The sequence below is a fragment of the Colobus angolensis genome, unplaced genomic scaffold (assembly GCF_000951035.1).
Source record: "Colobus angolensis palliatus isolate OR3802 unplaced genomic scaffold, Cang.pa_1.0 Scaffold143, whole genome shotgun sequence".
In the NCBI taxonomy this organism is placed as follows: Eukaryota; Metazoa; Chordata; class Mammalia; order Primates; family Cercopithecidae; genus Colobus; species Colobus angolensis.
In genome coordinates this window covers 144,987-167,617 of record NW_012114522.1, presented here as the reverse complement: position 1 = coordinate 167,617, position 22,631 = coordinate 144,987, and the positions used below count along the sequence as shown (strand labels likewise).

Genomic DNA, 22,631 nt, shown 5'->3' with positions numbered 1-22,631 from the left:
AAAAAAAAAAAAAAGTATAGGTATATAATTTTTATTTTTGTATATAAATCCTAAAGCCCCTGGAGTAAATCTTCAATCTTCACTAGCAGAACATTCTGTTGGATGACACAGGCTCAGACGGTGCCCTGGACATCTGCAGGGTCCCAGGCACTGTGGGTGTACTTAGAAAACCACAGACCCGCACTCTGGCCCAGAACACTCTCGAGGCCGAGTCCCGCATGCCTTCTGCAGGTGTGGCCCCTCCTCACTGTCAGGTACGCCCATGGTCCCCTGCCCCCCTGACCCAGAGCCCACGGCCAGCTGGGGCCCCATGTTCCTCACAGCACATCTCTCAACCCTCCTTGCTCACTTGTGAGGCTAAACCAGAAATTATGTCCACATGGTCAATTTCAAGCCAGTAACGATGCTAACGGCACAAAGTCCACATTAGGAAAGGGTTTCTCAAGCTAGGGGACAGGATGGGGAAGACTTTGGTGCCCCACTCTCACCCATAGGAGCCTTCTCTTCCAAATGCTTGCCCACCCAAGAGGGAGGAAGCTGTGCCAAACATCAGTCGATGATCTCTTTGATTGTGGTATGGGCAGTCGATATAAATGGACTGAGGTGTATCTTAGTAAAACTTGTGGGTTAACCTACTGGGTCAGCAAGCTTGAAAATCAAAACCAGATCACGTTCTGGGAAATTCGGAGGGGTAACAACATCTCAGAAATGTTTAAATCCTGATCCTGTTGTTGAATTTGTCCTGAAAGTCCTTAAATGAGCAAAGCGAATTGGACATTTATTTAAACATTACTTCTTAAATAAAACTAGAAGCCTTATCAAACCTTGATTTAGCTTTACAAATGTTTTGTAAACAAACACCAAGCTTATTTTATAAGAGAAAACTAAAACTCGGCCCCTCCTAAGAGCAGAGAATGGGCTCTCACAACCTACGCCAGTCGCTGGGTGATGGCAGCGCACCGCTGGCCTCTTCCCTGTTGCCCCTGCTTCTGCAGACACACAGGTGACTGCCTCTCCTCACAGCCCTGCCACCATCCTCGCTCGAGGTCCCGCACTCCTGCTGGGCCTACTCACTCCCACCTGGACTCCCTCCCACCTCTGTCCTCCTCTATCCCACCTCCTTACCAGGTCACTCTTCCTAAATGATACACTCCCCTGACCACATCAAAAGTCTTCAAGAGCCCCTAATTCTCCACCCAACAAGGTACAACCCCTTGACCTGACCCTCAGGGTGTCCCACTCTCTGGCAGCATAAGATGGGTTCCCCCTCCTCTCAGCCTCCACAGCTTCCTGGCACCCCTCGAGCCAAGAGGCAGCGATGATTAAGGAGGTCTCCAATCTACCCTTTCACCTATTGGCTATTGTCTCCAGGAAGCCTTCCCTGCCTCCCTAGACAGAAATTACTTCAGCCTCCTGACGGTGGTGATTTGTCAGTGCCTCACAGAACGGAGACTTTATGCCACATAGGAAGTTCTTGCTGGACATACATGCTTCACCGCCTGACACTAACCTACTTGAGGGAGGCGTGCTGCCAGGCTATGTCAGACACCCAGTGCATTTCTCTACATTTTCCTGGGCTAAGTAGAACCTGGTTCTCACCACACACATACAGCCACACTCACGAGAAGACAAAGTCTAGGACCTGAAGGCTCAGTGGCCATGCCTGTGCTCCCTACACCTGGCTGGGGTCACACGTGCTCTCCCACGCCCGCCCCTCCTCTGCCACAGTGAGAGCAAACCTAGCCAGATCCTGATCCCACTGCCAGCCCACTGGGCCTGGCAACTGCGTCATCTGAGGGAGCAGGAATCTGAGAGCAGCCAAACCCTGCTGCACCAAACTTAAGCAGAAGGGAGAAATGGCTGGAAACAAAGAAGAGGAAATGGGAAAGAAGAAAGGAGACAACCAGGAAGAGCACCTAAGACCTAAAACCACAACCCAGGGCCATGGCCTACAGCCTTCAGACACACCAAGCCCCTGTGTCCAGCAATCCCTAGAAAAAGATGAAGGAGGTTTAAAAAAGAACAATACTTACACGTTAAATGACCAACATTAGAAGAGTTTCTGGTCATATTGTTTTCTCTGCCCTCTTAACGTCCCATTTGCCGTGAACCAAGGCAACCTGGGATAGTCCTCTTTTTAGATTTTCTGACTCTGAGGACCAAATATCAAGAACTGAAACATCAAGGGCCAGGCACAGTGGCTCACACCTGTGATCCCAGCACTTTGTGAAACCAAGGAGGGAGGATTACTTGAGCCCAGGTGTTCAAGACCAGCCTGGGCAACCTGGCGAGATCCCATATCTACAAATAATTTTTTAAATTAGCTGGGCATGGTGGTGCATGCCTGTAGTCCCAGCTACTCAAGAGGCCAAGCCAGGACGATAGCTTGAGCCCAGTAGCTCAAGGCTGCAGTGAGCCGTGATCAGCCACTGCACTCCAGCCTGGGTGACTGAGCGAGACCCTGTCTCATCCAAAAAAGACCGCCCTGGTCGTGCCAGTGGGAATAACAGAAGCAAGCAAGGATATTTAGGCCTGTGGAAAAGCAAGCTTAACTGGAAGGAGGCCCTAAATACGCTATGGGATGCCATTCACAGGCAAGTGGTGCCAACGACCAGCAGGCACAAAGAACAAGGTGAAACTGATACGGGTCACCGCATGAGTGAGATGCGAGCAAAGCAGCAATTGCAAGCAGAGAGAGAAGACAGTGACCATTCTAGGGACAAGAGAGGGAGCTAGAATCCCAAGACTCCAGAGAAGCCAGCATCCTACCACAGAAAGTGTGATTACCCAAACAACAAAGTGCTAGCCACAAAGGAAAGATTCCCTGGGCAAAAGGATAGCATGGAATCCATGTGATGGGAAAAGAGAAGCAGTGCCACACCCATCAATCTTGCTGCATAAGAGTGTAAGGATGTCATGATTAATAAGAATACTTGTTACCACTTTGAGGATCCGGTAGTGGCAATTAGTGCATTTAATCCTCACACAGACACACACTCATACACATGCCACAAAAACTTTGATCCCATTTTATAGTTAAGAAAACTGAGACTCATAGAAATGTGGGCATAGCTCTGGCTTCTCTGGTACCTGTAGTGACATTTTCCCAGGAGCATCCAGTGGCCACCATTGGTTCCCTTCATTGACCTAGGCACCATGCAGGCACAAGGGTCAACACAGTTCCTTCTGACCAGGCAGGTGTGGCAAGCAATGCAGGCAGATACCGAGCACCTCCAAACCACACATCAGAAAGGAAAAAAGTGCAGACATCCTCAGGGGCTCAAAACAGAAGAACACTCAACGATGGCTTCTTCTCTTAGCCTACAACAATGATATTTCTGAGGAGAACACCATCCACATGGTTCTTACTTTGATAACTTTGTTGAGGCATTCGTCAGCCACCATTCTGACATCCGACTCTGCGTCATCACTGCACAGCAGAAAAAGTTCCATAGCGATGCCCAGAAGTTTCTGAAATTCTGGAGAATTTCTAAGCAAAAAAGAAGAGAAACTGTCAAAAGGAGACTAAGGTGACATGACAATGAAATGTAATGAGGTATCTGGTGTCCTGCATGGAATTCTGGAACAGAAAAGGGACATTACATAGAAATTAAGAAAATCTGAATAAAGTCTGCACTTTAGTTAACAGCATATCGATATTGATTCATTAAACATGAAAATGTCTCACACTAAATTAACATAATAACTGGGGTAACTGGATGTAGGGTATACGAAAACTCTCTACCCTAATTTTTTTCTATAAATCGAAAACTATTCCAAAATAAAGTTTATTTTTTAAAAAAGAAGAGATTGTACTTGTAAGGCAATTCTCATTTTTTCTTTTTAAATTTTTGTTTGAAAACTTCAGATACTTCAATCCCAGAAAACCCGCTGCTCTCTGTCAAAAGTTTACTTTTACTCTTAACCTATAATATTCTTGGAACCTTGAAAATCAGTTCAGCAGTATATCTCTCTTGCCCCTTTTTAATTTTGCTTTCAGTATGGGCCAAAGTATAACCATATTTCACCCTAAGATGCCAGATGATCATGGTCACATTGTGTTTTTGTTGTGCTAGATCAACTATCAAAGAGTCACAAAACCTGGAGTTTACTATTCGTAAACTATTTGTAAATGTTTAATTGAAAGAAGCTGTTTAAGCCATCATGCTCCAACTGTCTAAACAAAGCCAAGAGAGAGCTAAACTGATGAGCCACGTCCATGAAACTGACTTCACAGCATTCGGAAGCATCCAAACCAGTAACACAAGGATGTTCTTGAAGTAAGTCCAAGAATAGCAAATCCCAGTAATACGGGGGATGTGCTATTTTTGAAGCATCAAAATGAGATTGCTCTTTCATGATCTCAATCTAACTTACTCTGAAACCAAATCTCCTTGTCTCTTTATCTCTAGGTAAAAATTGCAAACAATGGTTGGAAGATAGCCATGAGCCTAAGAGGCACCAAAGGTCCACATCAGTAATGATCAACAAACTTACAAAGGCATAAAACAAAATGTGCCACTTAGCAATATTTCAGACCTTATCTATGTGGAATACAGTCCTGAATAACGAACTGAGGAAAGGTCTTTGAAAAGCTAGATCATTCCAACACTGTGCTCCAAAGCAGTACTGTCAACAGAAACAAAATGGAAGCTACACTTTTATATTTCCCAGCTGACACATCAAAAGTAAAAAGAAAACAGGTAAGATTTTCATAATATTTCATTTAACCCAATACACCCAAAGTATTATTTCAACATGTAATTAATGTGAAGAAATGATTAAGATACATAACAACATTTTTTACAGCACATCTCAATTCAGACACTAAATTTTCATCAGAAAACCTTTACCTGTGATTAGCCTTCATAAAATTCAGTTGAACAAGTTCATATACCATTTCCAACCACACTTAAAAGTTTTCCAGTAACTAAATATTGATTTTAACATTTAAATTTAATAAAATAGATATAGGGCTAATCAGTTTATCTATTTCTTCTTGAGAGAGCTTTAATAGTTTGTGTGTCTTTCAAGGAACTTACCTATTTCATCTATAAGTTATCAAATTTATTGGCATAAAGTTGTTTATAACATTCCCATATACTCCTTTTTATTATTATTATTTTTTGAGATGGAGTCTCGCTCTCCCAGGCTGGAGTGCAATGGCGCAATCTCAGCTCACTGCAACCTCTGCCTCTCAGGTTCAAGCAATTCTCCTGCCTCAGCCTCCCGAGTAGCTGGGACTACAGGCGCACAGCACCACGACCAGCTAATTTTTGTATTTTTAGTAGAGACGGAGTTTCACCATGTTGGGCAGGGTGGTCTCAAACTCCTGACCTCAGGTGATCTGTCCACCTCGGCCTCCCAAAGTGCTGGGATTACAGGCGTGAGCCACCGCACCTGCCTCATATAGTCCTTCTAATATCTATATAATCTATACTACTGTCATCTCCCTCATTCCTGATATTGATAATTTGTGACTTCACTTTTTTTCCTATCAGTCTCACCAATTTATTGATGTTCTTGATGAACTAGCTTTTGGTTTTACTGATTGTCTATGTATTTTTGTTTTCTATTTTACTGACTTCTGCTCTTCTATGATGTCCACTCTTCTAGTAACTGTTTTTGTTTTTGAGACAGGGTCTCATTCTGTTGCCCAGGGTGGAGCGCAGTGGCACAATCACAGTTCACTGCAGCCTCAACCTCCCAGGCTCAGGCAATCCTCCCACCTTAGACTCCTGGTTAGCTGGGACTACAGGCACATGCCACTACACCTGGCTAAGTTTCTGTGTTTTTTGTAGATATGGAGTCTCCCTATGCTGCCCAGGCTGGTCTTGAACTGCCAGTCTCAAACAATCCACCTGCCTCGGCCTCCCAAAGTGGCAGAACTGCAGGCGTGAGCCACTGTACCTGGCCCTTCTGGTAGCTCTGGGTTCCATTTGCTTGTCATTTTCAAGTTTCCCAAGGTAGAAGCTGAGGTCACTGATTTGAAATCTTTCTTTCCTAAAACAGGCATTTAATGCCAGAAATTTCCCTTTACTATACTATAACAGCACCCCACAAGTATAGAAATCTATTGTTTTCATATCAGTCAATCCAAAAGACTTTCAAATTTCCCTTTTGACATCACTTCTGACCCATGGGTCACTTAGAAATGAGTTTTTCCACATATCTGAGGCTTTTCCAGGTTATCTTCCTATAATACATTCCAACTTAATGATACTGAGGTCAGAAAACATACTCTGGATAATTTGAATGCGTTTAATTTAGAGACTTGTTTTATGGCCCAGCATCTGCTCTATCTTGGCAGACATTCTGTGAGCACTTGAGAGAGTGTCTCTTCTGCTGGTGCCGGATGGAGTGTCCTGTAAATGCCAATCAGGTTGCATAGGGATGGTGTCGTTCAAGTGTTCTAGATGCAGATATTATGGCTACGTGTTCTACAAATCATTGAGAGAGGCTACTGAAATCTCTATCACTGTGGATTTGTCTGTGTCTACTCGTAGTCGTCAGGCTTTGCTTCGTGTATTTTAGCTCTGTAGTCAGGTGCATAAACATTCCAGCTTGCTATGTGGGGCTGATGAACGAATCCCCTTCGTTATTATGAAACGACCGTCTCATCCTGGGCAGTAGCCTTTGCTCTGAAATCCCCTTTGTCTGAGATTAACAGAACCAGTCTAGCCTGCATCTAATTCTGGTAAGCACGGTGAACCTCTTTCTGTTCTGTTACTTGTAGGCTATTTTTGCCTTTACATTTAGAATATGTTTCTTGCAGGCAGCAGCATATACTGGGTCTTACTTTTCCATTCAATCTGAAAAGTATCTTTTACATTTAATGTCCTTTTTGACATAACTAGGTTTAAATCTACCATCAAGCTCTTTCTTTCCTTTATCTGCCACTTCCCCTGTTTCTGGCTTCTTTGGGATTCACTATTTTTATGATTCTAATCTCCTTTTTTGTTTCATTAGCTATAACTCCTTGTTGTGCTTTTAGTTGTTGCTTAATTGTTTATACTATGTACCTTTATCACAATCTATCTTAATGATATGATGCCATTTCACACGCAGCAGAAATTAGTTTCCTGCAGCTGCTGTAACAAATTACCACAAACTGTGTGGCTTAAAACAAACAAAAAAAAATTTATTCTTTCACAGTTTTAGAGACCAGAGTCCAAAATTAGTATCACTGAGCTGAAATTAAGGAACTGGCACTGGCAGCACCACGTTCCCTCTAGAGTAGGCTCTAAAGGAGAATGGCTCCTACCTCTTCCAGCTTTGGTGGCTACTGCATTCCTTGGCTTATAGCTTCATCACTCCAATTTTCAAGGCCAGCACCTTCAAATCTTTCTGTTCTATCTTCACATGGCCTTCTCTGTGTGTGTAAAATCTCCCTCTGCCTCCTTTGCATACACATGTGATTGCATTTAGTGCCTACCCAAATCATCCAAGACAGCCCCCTCATCTCAAGATCCTGAATTTAATCACACCATGAAACCATTTTCCTTATAAAGTAATATTTACAGGTTCCAGGAATTAGGACTCAATATCTTTTGGGAAAAGAGGGGAACATTATTCTGTCCAGCACAAATACATGTCAATTTCTGCTCTTCCAGCCTTTATGCTATTGTCATACAATTCACTTCTACATGTTATAAACACTGAAATATATTATTTTTGTTGCAAACAATTAATTTAATTAATCTCTTTTTAATATTAGGCAGGGTCAGAGTAACGAAACGTAGTCTGGGGCTAGGCAGGCAAACCCTTCTGAGTACTCTACCTGCTGCTCTACGAGAGCTGAAGTTTTCCACTCCGACTTGTGTGATTACAAATTCTTCCTGGTCCTGTGTAGGTTTCAGCAATTGTTCCTTCTAATCCTTTTAAGTGGTTCTACCTGCAGCCCTGGGTCATTTCCTCACGAGCATGTGCTCATCAATACTCAGCTACACACATGAGAGGGTACTGAGAGGGTACTGTGCAGTTCTCCAGAGCTCCCTCTGCAGCTGTCTTCCCTGGCATTCTTCCGTACGGGCTCTAGCCACCTTGCATCTCTGGACTCCCAGCTCTGCCTCCTCAACCCAGCAAACCACTGGCTCAGCCTCAGTTTCCTCTCAGTTTTTCCTCTTGCCATGGCCAGGCAGCAATGTAAGGAAATTGTAGAGCTCTCCACATTAATTTTCCTGTGATAACTACTCTTCTTTGCCTGATGCCCAATAACTTGAAAACCACTGTTACATATATTTTATCCATTTTCAACTATTTCAAGGCAAGAAGATAAATGCTATCCTTGTTATTCTATCTTAGCTAGAAGCAAAAATCTTTCATTATTTTTTAACTGAATTTCTTAACACATTGTTAATATATTTTCCAGTCACAAATATAAATATCTATTGATCAGAAGTGGTGGCTCATGCCTGTAATCTCAGTGCTTTGGGAGGCCAAGGTGGGAGGATCGCTCGGGCCCAGGAATTCTAGACCAGCCTGGGCAACATAGCAAGATCCCATCTATAAAACATTTAAAAATTAGCCAGGTATAGCAGCACTGCCTAAAGTCCCCCAGGTACTCAAAAGGCTGAGGCAGAAGGATCACTTGCGCCCAGAGGTTCAGGCTGCAGTGGGCTATGATTGTGCAACTGCATTCAGCCTGGGTGACAGAGTAAGATCCTGTCTCCAAAAAAAAATTTTTTTAATAAAAAGTAAACAAGAAAAAAAAAATCTATGAATGTTAACTAACACTCTCTTGTATAAATGTATCTGGCCAGGTGCAGTGGCTCACGCCTCTAATCCTGACACTTTGGGAGGCCGAGGGGGATGGATCACAAGGTCAGGAGTTCGAGACCAGTCTGGTCAACACAGTGAAACCCCATCTCTACTAAAAATACAAAAAATTAGCTGGGTGTGGAGGTGTGAGCCTGTATTCCCAACTACTCGGGAGGCTGAGGCAGGAGAATCATGTGAACCCAGGAGGCGGAGGTTGCAGTGAGCTGAGATCGCACCATCGCACTCCAGCCCAGGCAACAGTGCAAGACCCTGTCTCAATAAATAAATAAATAAATGTATCTTAATTTTTCAATCCCCCTTTTAGTGGTAAGCTATTAAGGTTATTTTTAATTTTCTAATGGGATGAACAGCACTGCACCAATATCATTACACACTTTCCTAGGGTAAGCGCCCTAGGTCAGACACATAATAATCTAAAGCTTTATGTTTTCCCAAATTGCCTTCCTTCTTAGAAGGTTGTATCACCTCTGACAAAAATCTGCATATTCTTAATGTTTGCCAACTTGATAGGTAAAAAAGGTTCTTATTTTCGTTTTAGTCTCAGCCTACTGATTACTAGGGTCCTAATCAGCTTGAGTTGCTATAACAAAATACTACATATAGACTAGGTGTTTTAAACAACAGGCACTTACTCGTCACAGTTCCGGAGGCTGGGAGTCGGAGAACAAGGTGCCGACGGGTTGACAGTCTTTTCTTAATGATTTATAATTGCTCTTTACACAGGCTAGTAACCTTTGACCTACATGCTGTCAATACTTTCCCCAAGTTCAATTTACTTTCAATTTTGTTGAAGGTGGATTTTGACGTATTGAACTATATTCCAGTCAAAACAGTTTTTCCTGTATAATGTTAGCCTTCCTCAAACTAAGATTACATTTTTTGAAGAAAGTATTTCATTTTTTCACATTTAGGTAATTAATCAGAATTTTATGCTTGTTTGCAATATGAGGTAGAGATATAATGTTGTCCCAAAGTCAGAGAAATATATCATTTCCCTCATTTCCCTACTAATACAAATATGTTACACCCATCACAAATCCACACAGATACACATACTCTTCTTTCTGTTCTATACCGGTTCTAATGTCCAATCACTATTTTAATGTCACATATATCAAGTCTCACCATATTAGCATTGATTTTTCTTTTTTTCTTTTTTTTTGAGACAGAATTTTGCTCTTGTCACCCAGGCTGGAGTGCAGTGGTGCCATCTAGGCTTACCACAACCTCCACCTCCTGGGTTCGAGCAATTTTTCTGCCTCAGCCTCCCAAGTAGCTGGGACTACAGGCATGCACCACCACACCCAGCTAATTTTTGTATTTTTAGTAGAGACAGGGTTTCACCACATTGATCAGGCTAGTCTCAAACTCCTGACCTCAGGTGATCCGCCTGCCTTGGCCTCCAAAAGTGATGGGATTACAGGCATGGACCACCACACCGGGCCTAGTGATGATTTTAAGATATTCTTTGCAGTTATGTATTTATTCTTACAGTGAACAAGTTCAAAAATACCTCCACTAGAACTTTGATCAAGATTATTTTAAATTTCTGTGTTAATTTAGAGAAAATTCAACTTAATGATATAAAATCTTCCTGTCTAGAAAGTGGTCACCTATATCTTTCAGAAACATTAACAGAAGTTTTTATAAAGTTTCTGCATATTTCTTATCAATTCCTTGGAATTCAATACTTCAGTGCTACTGTGAACTAGATCTTTAAAAGTTATTATTTTCTAGCTGATTTTGCTAATATATGGGAGAGCGATGGATTTTTGTATATTTATTTTTACCTAGCCACTTTATCAAGGTATATGACATTGTAAGAGGCTGCTCAAGCAAGCATTCCTGGGTATTCCCAAGAGAATACTTGTGAAAAATGTGTAGGCCCTACCTACTCAAACAGAATGCAGAAGTGTGTTTGGGAAACAGGTCAGTGAGGTACCTCCATTACTGTATTTTTAACAAATTTTCCAGATGATTTTGATGCTCATCCATACTTAGGAACCAGTAACTTAGACCTCTTTAGAGAGCTTAAAGCAGACTACATTTTCACAATATACATGAGGTTTTTTTTTTTTTTTTTTTTTTTTTGAGATGGAGTCTCACTCTGTCGCCCAGGCTGGAGTACAGTGGCGCGATCTCGGCTCACTGCAAGCTCTGCCTCCCGGGTTCACGCTATTCTCCTGCCTCAGCTTTCTGAGTAGCTGGGACTACAGGCGCCTGCCGCCACGCCCAGCTAATTTTTTTAATTTTTAGTAGAGACGGGGTTTCACCATGTTAGCCAGGATAGTCTCGATCTCCTGACCTCGTGATCCACCCGCCTTGGCCTCCCAAAGTGCTGGGATTATAGGCGTGAGCCACCGCGCCCGGCCTACATGAGGTTTTAAATGACTTCCTACATTGAAAACCTCAGAAGCTGCCATTTATATAACCTCATTGGAGACAAAAATCAGTCTAGCACAAAAGCTATAAAAAAGTTCCAAAGGTTTAATTATATTTTAGGGGAGTTAACAGGAAACAGTGATGATCAGTAAGTTTCCATAAAACATATTTATATAAAATATCACCTTCAGCTATATACCCTGAAATCCCTGCAAAATATAGAGTGTATCCTATGAAACCATGGATAACCTCTCTGATCCCAAAAAATCCTTTTAACATGCTCTTCTGTAGAACAAGCATAATGAACTCAGCATTACTCCATAAAAACAAGAGACAGACTAATGTGAAAACCATTAACAGTTATTATTTTGATTTAATATGGCAAATAGAACCACAAATCAATCTTAAGATGTCTCAACGTACTTTACTAATATGTGAATATGAGCCAACATTCCATGAATTCCATTTGAAAATGCTCAAAAGACAAAATGACAAGAATAAAGCCTGATGCACTCAGATTGGAAGAGATCTTGTTTCCTGGGTCAATAAGCTTTCAGAGAGAAATTATATTCTCTGAGACCTGGATGGTGAAAATCAGATGAACAATCACCAAATGTTTGCCAAGCATTTAGAGTCATTTCACAAAAAAAGTGAAGATGGCTGGGCACAGTGTCTCATGCCTATAATCCCAGCACTTTGGGAGGCTGAGGTGGGCGGATCACGAGGTCAGGAAACCGAGACCATCCTGGCTAACACAGTGAAACCCTGTCTCTACTAAAAATACAAAACTTTGGCCAGGTGTGGTGGTGGGCACCTGTAGTCCCAGCTACTTGGGAGGCTGAGGCAGGAGAATGGCGTGAACCCAGGAGGCAGAAATTGCAGTGAGCCTAGATGGCGCCACTGCACTCCAGCCTGGGCGACAGAGCGAGACTCCGTCTCAATAAAACAAAAATAGTAAAGATAACATATAGCTTTGGATGATGGGCATCGCAATGGGATGTGCTTCCCATTCAGGTGGCTAATGAACACATCTATCGCAGTTACTTCTTCACAGTGTTTCACATGCATCGTCTGATCCCACAAGAACTGTGTAAAGAGGGATTACATTTCAAATATGAGCCAGTAAGGCTCAAACACGTTAAAGCTTATCTAAAGTCACCCAGCTTACACAGGCAGCAGACACAGAATTCAAACTTTTTTTTTCCTACTTTTATCATAGTGTTGTATTCTACAATAGCATGCTAACTTAGAATTTTTATATTTTTATTTTCAGGACATATGCTCATTTGTTATTTCATTTTCTTCCCACAGTATTTCTACAAATTAGACAGAAACAGAACAGAATCATACACAGTATTTCACAAACAATAGAAATGAGTTAACCTAAAATGAAAAGGTTTTCTGAAATCACTTTGAAAGTATATAATACAAATGCACAGAGGCATTAAAAATAAGCAGATCACCAAAAAAAAAGACAAATTCTGTAGGATTCCACTTATATGAGGTCTCCAGAGCAGTTACACTTATACAGACAGAGAGTAGAAAGGGGCTACAGGAAAGGATGGATGATCGGGAGTTTAATGAAGACAGATGTTCCATTTTGAGAGATGAAAAACTTTATGAAGTAGATGGCAGTGACGGCTGTACAACATTACGAGTATATATACCGAACGGTACACCTAAAAATGGTTAAGATAGTAAATGTTATATGTGTTTTACTACAATAAAAAGAAAACAGTGAAAAGCAATGGCCAAGAGGAAATTTTTTAAAACAACAAATTAATCACCACGTGCCATGGCTCACGCCTGTAAACCCAGCACTTTGGGAGGCTGAGGCGGGCACCTGAGGTTGGGAGGTTGAGATCAGCCTGACCAACATGGAGAAACCCTGTCTCTACTAAAAATACAAAATTAGCTGGGCGTGGTGGCACATGCCTGTAATCCCAGCTACTCGGGAGGCTGAGGCAGGAGAATCGCTTGAACCCAGGAGGCGGAGGTTGCAGTGAGCCGAGATCGCACCATTGCACTCCAGCCCGGGCAACAAGAGTGAAACTCCGTCTCAAAAAAAACTAAAAAAAAGAATCACCACACATTTTTGTCAGTACTAAAATCAAGATTATTTGTCTAAAAATTCTTTTCTGACTGACTATAAAGAGCTTTTTCTAGCTTCTACCAGGAAAATAACATGAATTATTTATTCCAAGGGAAAGTAAAGCAAGGTAACTATTTCACACACGCCCATCTGGGTAACAGATTTCAGATATCATAGGTGCATGTCTCCTACTCAGCCATTGGAAACAGGCCTAAATATATTTACCATCTACAGCTACTAGGAACAATGGTCAGAAAGATAGTCAAAAGCAAAGCAGCTACAAAAGAAGGTGCTGCTAGTTCACCCCAGTGAGAAAGATCAAGCAAGGAAAGCTGACCTTCAGTCAATGCTCCATGACCCCACTAATCCCAAAGCACAGAGGAGTGGACTCCAGCCACTGCTAGGAGCACCAGTACAATAGGACAGCAAACTGCCAAAAAGAGCAAATGAGAGAGACAAAGTGGACCGCCTTGTGTTGTTCCCACTGTTACAACAAATGCAAAAATATCAAACCACAGAGGATTTTAAAATAACTATAGTTGCTAAGGGTGTTAACTAAACATAAACATGTTGTTCAATTACCATAATGGTTTTAATTTTTGCATAAAAGATTACAAAAAGGGAACATTATTCATTTTAGTGTCTGGATATCCTTGTACATAGCCAGAAATATGGGAAAAGGGTCCTTCTTCATGGATTTTTGAATCCATTTAAAATAACTGGGACACAGAATATTCTAGCCCATTAAGACTGAAAATATACAAAGTTCTTATTTTCTCTAGACAGTTCAAAGTGCAATTACCTGACAGACTGTGCCACTATGTTTTCACATATTGTCAGACAATGATTCACACGGTCTTTCTTGGTAGCTGAAAGTTCTTTCTTTCTAAAAATAAGAAAAAAGAAGAAGGAAATGAGTATGTGTTCAATTACCCACTCCATTTACTTCTATACCTCATTCATTCATTCAATGAGGGTTTCTCGACTACTATTAATAAACTGTTATACTCCATGCTGGGGGCAGAATGGGGATCTGGACAGGGAAGCACAGTGCATGAGTTCACCAACGGCTTTCAAGCTACACTGTGCACAGAAAAAACAGATGATGTTACTAAAGCAGTTCATTTCCCCCGATTTTATTTCATTTTACTTTTTTTTTTAGAGTCAGGATCTTGCTCTACTGCCCAGGCTAGAGTACAGTAGCACAATCATGGCTCACTTTAGCCTTAAACTCCTGGGCTGAAAGGATCCTCTCATCTCAGCCTCCTGAGTGGTGGGAACCACAGGCATGCACCACTGGGCCTGGCTAATTTTTTTTAAATGTTTTGTAGAGACGGGGCCTCACTATGTTGCCCAATTGTTCAACCTCCTGGCCTCAAGCGATATTCCCATCTTGGCCCTCAAAGTGCTGGGATCATAGGTATGAGCCACCATGACTGGCCTCATTTCCCCCATTACGGAGAGAAGAAATTGAAGTGCCAACTATGACGTGCCCAAGAACACACAGATTTGAAGTCATAGAGCCAGCATTTAAACCCAGGTCTTCTGGCTTTAAATCTCCTCTGTATTTCACCAATACTCAATTTCACGTTTGGATCATGTGTTAGCAGCACTAAAGCCAAACTGCATCTTACAACCAATGGTATAGTTTGATTAGAAACTTTTTTTTTTTCACAGAAGATGATGGCAAAGATTACAAGAGATGGGAAATTCAATTCAAAGGAACACAATATAATACCTACTCTATATACCAGGCTGCCTTCAATTCTCAAAATCGGTAACTGATTGCAGTCAACATACCACACAGACCTCAGTAAAACATAAACAATGGCTAACCGCTTCTATATCCCCAAATAGCTGGGAATAAGCCTCCTATTAAGACTTCTCAGCCAAGCAAAAGGAGATAAACAGCCTGGCAAAGATGATCAGGCTAAAGGTGCCTCCTTCCCACCCAAACCTATGGCTTCAGATGTCTTCGCAATAGGCACTATCAAAATAAAGTAGAGAGGGGTGATGCAAAACATAGGACCAACTAAAAACAACTAAAAGACTACTAAGTTTTTGAGAAAATTATACTACCAAAGAAATAAAAAATCTAACTTAAAAACACTGCCTTGCTATCTCATTTTGTCCAATAAGCAACCTTGGAAGTTTAAGAAACTAAAACTAATTCCTTCCCCCATGGAATTTAGTTAGATGACGAACTGATAACTCAAACTGACTTGTTCTACATGAAAAGTAAGTATAGTACTTAAGTGAAAAATAAACCACCTTGCTCTGAGCAAGAACTGGAAAAACAGGATAAGAACAGTCCTGGCTTCTCAACCACTTTTGGTAAATGCAGTCACTTTAACTTCACCTTAAAAATTAAAACAAACGGCCAGGTGTGGCTCACGCCTGTAATCCCAGCACTTTGGGAGGCTGGGGCGGCAGATATCTGAGGTCAGGAGATCGAGACCAACCTGGTCAACATGGTGAAATCCCATCTCTACTAAAAATACAAAAAATAGCTGGGCATGGGGGCTGGCGCCTGTTACCCCAGGCACTCGGGAGGCTGAGGCAGAAGAATTGCTTGAACCCAGGAGGCGGAGGTTGCAGTGCACCAAGATTGCGCCACTGCACTCTAGCCTGGGGGACAGAACAAGACTCTGCCTCAAAAAAAATTAAACAAATCTCAGTCAGCCTCCTCTAATTGTGTAGTCAAGGCATCTGCACAGGCACACAAGTGTAAGGAGGGGCATGTAAACTCAAGGACGCTACAGCATTCTATAATCACATTTTATAAATTATCAAAGAACTAATTCTAAAAATGGTTAATTTTATGGTATGTGAATTATCATTCTTTTTTTTTTTTTGAGATGGAGTCTTGCTCTGTCGCCCAGGCTGAAGTGCAGTGACGCAACCTTCACCTCCCGGGTTCAAGCGATTCTCCTGCCTCAGCCTCCCGAGTAGCTGGGATTACAGGTGCGTACCACCATGCCAGCTAATTTTTGTAGTTTTAGTAGAGATGGCATTTCACCGTGTTGGTCAGGCTGCTCTCGAACTCCTGACCTCGTGATCTGCCCTCCTCGGCCTCCCAAGCGTGAGCCACCGTGTCCGGCCTAATCTCATGGTGTTTTTTTTTTTTTTTTGAGACGGAGTCTCGCCCTGGAGTGCAGTGGCTGGATCTCAGGTCACTGCAAGCTCCTCCGCGTCCCGCGTTTAGGCCATTCTCCTCCCTCAGCCTCCCGAGTAGCTGGGACTACAGGCGCCCGCCACCTCGCCCGGCTAGTTTTTTGTATTTTTTAGTAGAGACAGGGTTTCACCATATTAGCCAGGATGGTCTCAATCTCCTGACCTCGTGATCCGCCCTCCTCGGCCTCCCAAGCGTGAGCCACCACGCCCGGCCCTTATTTTTTTTAAAGAATCTACAAATCTTGTCAGATCTTCCTCCAAGAGATCCAGAATCTGACCACTTACCATCAACACTGCTACCAGTCACAAGACACCAGCATGTCTAGCTTTGATTACTTCAGTAGCCTCCCAACTGGATCAAGGCAGACTTTTTTGAATTGAAGTTTTTTTAAGATAATTATTGGTTCACGTGCAGTTGTAAGAAATAACAGAGATCCAGTGTGCCCTTTACCCGGTTTTCCCCAATGGTAACACTTTGCAAAACTATTTAATATAGTACATTATCACAACCAGAATATTGACAATGATACAATCCAGTGATCTTACTTAGATTTTCAAGATTTACTGTTGTTCATTTGTGTATTTAGTTCTATACAATTTCTTTTTTTTTTTTTTTCTTTGAGACAGAGTCTCGCTCTGTCACCCAGGCTGGAGTGCAATGGCACAATCTCCGCCTCCCGGGTTCACGCCATTCTCCTGCCTCAGCCTCCCAAGTAGCTGGGACTACAGGCGCCCGCCACCTCGCCCGGCTAATTTTGCTTTTGTATTTTTAGTAGAGACAGGGTTTCACCATGTTAGCCAGGATGGTCTCGATCTCCTGACCTTGTGATCCGCCCGCCTCGGCCTCCCAAAGTGCTGGGATTATAGGCGTGAGCCACCACACCCGGCCAATCTTTTGTATTTTTAGCAGAGACACGGTTTCACCATGTTAGCCAGGATGGTCTCAATCTCCTGAAGTCACTATCCGCCTGCCTCGTCCTCCTAAAGTGCTGGGATTACAGGAGTGAGCCACCGTGCCCAGCCTTAGTTCTATACAAGTTCTATACACCACCACAGTCAAGACAAAGCATCTCTTTCCTTGGCCGAGTGCAGTGGCTCAACGTCTATAATCCCAACACTTTGGGAGGCTGAGGCCAGCAGATCACAGGAGGTCAGGAGTTCAAAACCAACCTGGCCATCATAATGAAACCCCGTCTCTATGAAAAAAAATACAAAATACATTAGCCAGGTGTGGTGGTGGGTGCCTGTAGTCCCAGCTACTCAGGAGGCTGAGGCAGGAGAATCGCTTGAACCCAGGAGGCAGAGATTGCAGTGAGCCAAGATCATGCCACTGCACTCCAGCCTGGGCAACAGAGCAAGACTCTGTCTGCAAAAAAAAAAAAAAAAAAAAAAGACAAAGCATTTCTATTACAAGTATCCCCTTGTGTTGTCCTTTTATAACCACACTCACCTCCCTCTCTTTTCTCTCCTCTGCCACCCCTAACCTACTCTACAACCCCATCTCTAACCCCAGGCAACCACTAATCTATTCTCCATCCCTAAAACTGTGTCATTGCAAAAACGTTATATACATAGAATCATATAATATGTACCCTTTTGGGATAGGCTTTTTTCATTAGCATAACTTCACCTACACTGTTGCATGCTATCAGTAGATCATTCCTTTTTATTACTGAGTAGTTTAACCATTCACCTGTAGAAGGACATCTGAGCTGATTCCAGTTCTTAGATATTATGGGTAAAGCTGCTATGCACACTTGAGTATAGGTTTTTATGTGAACATGAAGGTTTCATTTCTCTAGGATTAACACCCAGGATTGCAGGAGTTGCTGGGTTGTACACTAATTGTATATTCAGTTTTATGAGAAACTGCCAAACTGTTTTCCAGAGTGGCCGTACTACATTATATTCCCACCAGCAATAAGTGACCTAGTTTTTCTAAATCCTCACCAGCATGTGGTGTTGTCAAAGTGATCTTTTCTTTTATATATACACATATATTTAGAGACAGGGTCTCACTCTCATGTCCAGGCTGTAGTGCAGTGGCATAATCATTGCTCGCTGCAGCCTCAAACGGCTGGACTCCAGCAATCCTCCAGCCTCCTCAGCCTCCTGTGTAGCTGGGACTACAGGCACACACCACTACACCCAGCTAATTTTTAAAAGCTTTTTGTAGAGACCTTATAGGTGCTGCTATGTTGGCTCTGCTGGTCCCCTGGCTTCAGGCAATCCTCCCACCACAGCCTCTCAAAGTACTGGTATTACAGGCATGAACCATTGCGCCCAGCCAAAGTGATCTTTTAAAACCAAAAAGTAAACTACTTGTTTTGACCACACAAGCTTATCTTGGTGCACAAGACCCTCGTCAATAACCTCTCATCTCTCGCAGCCTCATCCCCTATTTCTGTCCTTCATCTTACTTCAGCCACTGGCATCCTTCCTAGTTCTCAAACATGGAAAGCATTTCTGCCTTCTGTTAACTCTGCCTGGACCTCTCTTCTCCTGCTCCACACATGGCTTGGCCCCTTTCCATTCAAATGTCACCTTCTAACCACAGCTCTCCTTCGTACCCTGAATAAAACTGCATGTTGCCTCTCCTTTCATTCGGTTGTTTTTCCCCAAAGTGGATGCTCAGGTCCTTTTAGTTCATCTAAGCGAGTCCCGCTACCAATGGCTGGGAGCTCTCTGCAGGCTCACCTCAGCTCACTCATCACAGCTACACAAATGCTCAATGGCCCTACAGCAGACAAGCAAGGCCACCTCAGCTACACCTGGACACATACAAGCAACTCAGGTCTTCCTCCCAAATGCTTGCATTGTTATTAGCAACAACAAAGGTAAGGTCTAAGCACCTACAGTGGAGCTTCCCAAACTCCAATGTGCATGTAAGTCACTCACTGAACCTGTTAAAACGCAGACTCTGATTTGTTAAGTCAGGCAGAGAGAATCTGCTTATGAGATCCCAAATGATACCAAACTGCTGTCCCTGAGACCTCACCGTGATAGCAAGGACCTATGGACATATCATGTCTCTAACACATTCTAGCACCCAAATTGATCCAATTTAACACATATGAAACAGTGCTTTATAAGGTATTTTATTTTTCCTCCTTGTTGTCTGAATAAGACTAAATGTTTTGAGTGTGGATCCATTCAAAGGTCTTTTACCAAGTGGTTGACTTATTTACAGGAAATGGAGGTGATGGGGATGGGGACTTCTCAGGGTAGAGAGAATATGTCACCAGAACGTTGTACAGCCAGAATAATGGGAGACCTTCGCCTTTACATCTCCAAAAGTCCTCTTTTAAAAAGAAATTCTACAATATTACATAGCAATTAATAAGAATTACAGATACTGCTATGGAACAATGTCTATGACACATTGTTAAGTAAAAAAATACATATGTAATGTGATCTCAGTCAAGCAAAAAATGACACATTTAAATGCTTGTATATGCATATTTAAATCTGGGAAGAAGACACAAGAAATACTTTTGTTCTTAGAAGTTAAACAAAAATGACAGAATTACAAGAAGGGCTTCGTTTTTCATCTTCTGTGCTGCTTGGAGATGTTTTTATAATGCATATGTGTAACTTCTATAATTTTCAAAACTAGTTAATTAAAGAAACAACAAAAAAACAGCCAAAAAAGAAATGCTTTCTGGCTGGGCAGAGTGGCTCATGCCTGTAATCCCAGCACTTTGGGAGGCCGAGGCGGGCAGATCACCTGAGGTCAGGAGTTCGAGACCAGCCTGACCAACCTGGAGAAATCTCGTCTCTACTAAAAATACAGAATTAGCCGGGCATGGTGGCACATGCCTGTAATCCCAGCTACGAAGGAGGCTGAGGCAGGAGAATCGCTTGAACCTGGAAGGCAGAGGTTGTGGTGAGCCAAGATCGTGCTACTGCACTCCAGCCTGGGCAACAAGAGCGAAACTCCATCTCAAAAAAAAAAAAATGCTTTCCAAAGGTGGTCCCATCATATTTTAACCTAGGAGTGGGAAAATTATAACCTGCATATGCTTGGCCAGTTCAAAAGCTAAGAAATGTTTTTACATTTTTAAATGACTGACCAAAAAAATCAAATAATATTTCATGACAGGTGAAAATTATACAAAATCCAAATTTCCTTGTCATTAATAAAATTATATTGGAACACAGACACTCATACATATTGCTTATGGCTATTTCATGCTACAATGGCAGAGCTGAGTAGCTGCGACAGAGACATTGTGCCCACAGAGCCTGAAATACCTAAATCTGACAGTTTACACAAAGTTTGCCCATGTTCATAGATGGAAGACAATACTGTTAAGATGGTAATACTCCCCAAGTTGATCTACAGATTCAACACAATCCCTCTCAGAATCCTCCTTAGCTTCTTTGTAGAAACTGACAAGCTGATCCTACAATCCGTATGGAAAAGCAAGGGACCCAGCATGGCCAAATCAATCTTGAAAAAGAACAAAGTTGGCCGGGCGCGGTGGCTCAAGCCTGTAATCCCAGCACTTTGGGAGGCCGAGACGGGCGGATCACGAGGTCAGGAGATCGAGACCATCCTGGCTAACACGGTGAAACCCCGTCTCTACTAAAAAATACAAAAAACTAGCCGGGCGAGGTGGCGGGCGCCTGTAGTCCCAGCTACTCGGGAGGCTGAGGTAGGAGAATGGCGTAAACCCAGGAGGCGGAGCTTGCAGTGAGCTGAGATCCGGCCACTGCACTCCAGCCTGGGTGACAGAGCGAAACTCCGTCTCAAAAAAAAAAAGAAAAAGAACAAAGTTGGAGAACTCACATTTCATGAATGTAAATTCTGACACAAACTTCAGTAATCAAAACTATATGGTACTGGCACAGGATCGACATAAAGACCAATAGGTAGAACTGAGAGTCTAGAAATAAATCTATACAATCAAGGACAATGAATTTTCAACAAGGATACTAAGACAATTCCATGGGGAAAGAACAGTCTCTTCAACAAATAGTGCTGGGACAACTGAATAACCACATGCAAAAGAATGAAGTTGGACTTCTACCTGAATCATATATAAAAATTAACTCAAAATGGATCAGATCTAAATGTAAAACTCTAAAATTCTTAGAAGAAAACATAGGGGTAAACCTTTTTGACTTTGGATTAGACAATGATTTCTTAGATATGACACTTCAAGCACAGCAACCAAAGACAAACTAGATAAACCAGATTTCATCAAAATTAAAAACTTTCACACTTCAAAAGACATGATCAAGAAAGTAAAAAGACAATCCAAAGGAAGGGAGAATGTTTTCACAAATCATCTATCTGATAAGAATCCAGTATCCAGAATATACAAAGAATTGTTACAATTCAACAATAAAAATACAAAGGGAAAAGAATGAGAACAAGGGTTTGCAAGCTAAGTGTAAGAAAGAGCCTGGGTTCTGACCGGGTGCAGTGGCTCACACCTGTAATCCCACGACTTTGGCAGGCTGAGGAGGGTTGATCACCTAAGGTCAGGAGTTCGAGACCAGCCTGACCAACATGATGAAACCCCGTCCCTACTACAAATACAAAAATTAGCTGGGCATGGTGGTGTGCACCTGTAATCCCAGATACTCGGAAGGCTGAGGCAGAAGAATCACTTGAACCCAGGAGGCGGAGGTTGTAGTGAGCCAAGATCGCATCATTGCACTCTGGCCCAGGTGACAAGAGTGAAACTCCATTTCAAAAAAAAAGAAAGAGCCTGGGTTCCTTAACTTATTGTTGAATTTCCCCAAACAGACTTATTTTTGTCTTCTGATAAGCTCTTGCTTGTTACCAGTTTAAGCTATTGCAGCAGGATTTTCTGTTACTTGCAGCTGAATACAAACCTAACTGATAATGCCAGCTACTGCTAAACTGTTATACTTAGCAGAGTTCAACAAGTACAGTTGCTTCTGCATTCAAAATCCAGTCATTCCTCACACTGCCCACAGCCGGTACCCTGACAGAACCCACTATGCTTATCTGAGCACTGCAGTGGCTTCCTAACTGGTTTCTGCTTTTGTCCATGTTCCCCTTCACTCTGTTGTCAGCCAGAGTTCACTTAAGAATGAAATTCGGCCGGGCGCGGTGGCTCAAGCCTGTAATCCCAGCACTTTGGGAGGCCGAGACGGGTGGATCACGAGGTCAGGAGATCGAGACCATCCTGGCTAACACGGTGAAACCCCGTCTCTACTAAAAAAA

The 22,631-nt window shown here is 42.4% G+C and overlaps 1 protein-coding gene across 1 annotated transcript in view; it reads right to left on the bottom strand.

Annotated features, from left to right (window-relative positions):
• Positions 1-22,631, bottom strand: part of HTT (huntingtin) — a 188,082-nt gene that overhangs the window by 152,433 nt on the left and 13,018 nt on the right. Inside the window, exons 2-3 of the mRNA XM_011935439.1 lie at positions 14,058-14,141; positions 3,370-3,490 (exon numbers count right to left, since the gene is read on the bottom strand). Of these exons, the coding sequence (XP_011790829.1) occupies positions 3,370-3,490; positions 14,058-14,141 (205 nt within the window). The remainder of the gene's footprint in view (positions 1-3,369; positions 3,491-14,057; positions 14,142-22,631) is intronic.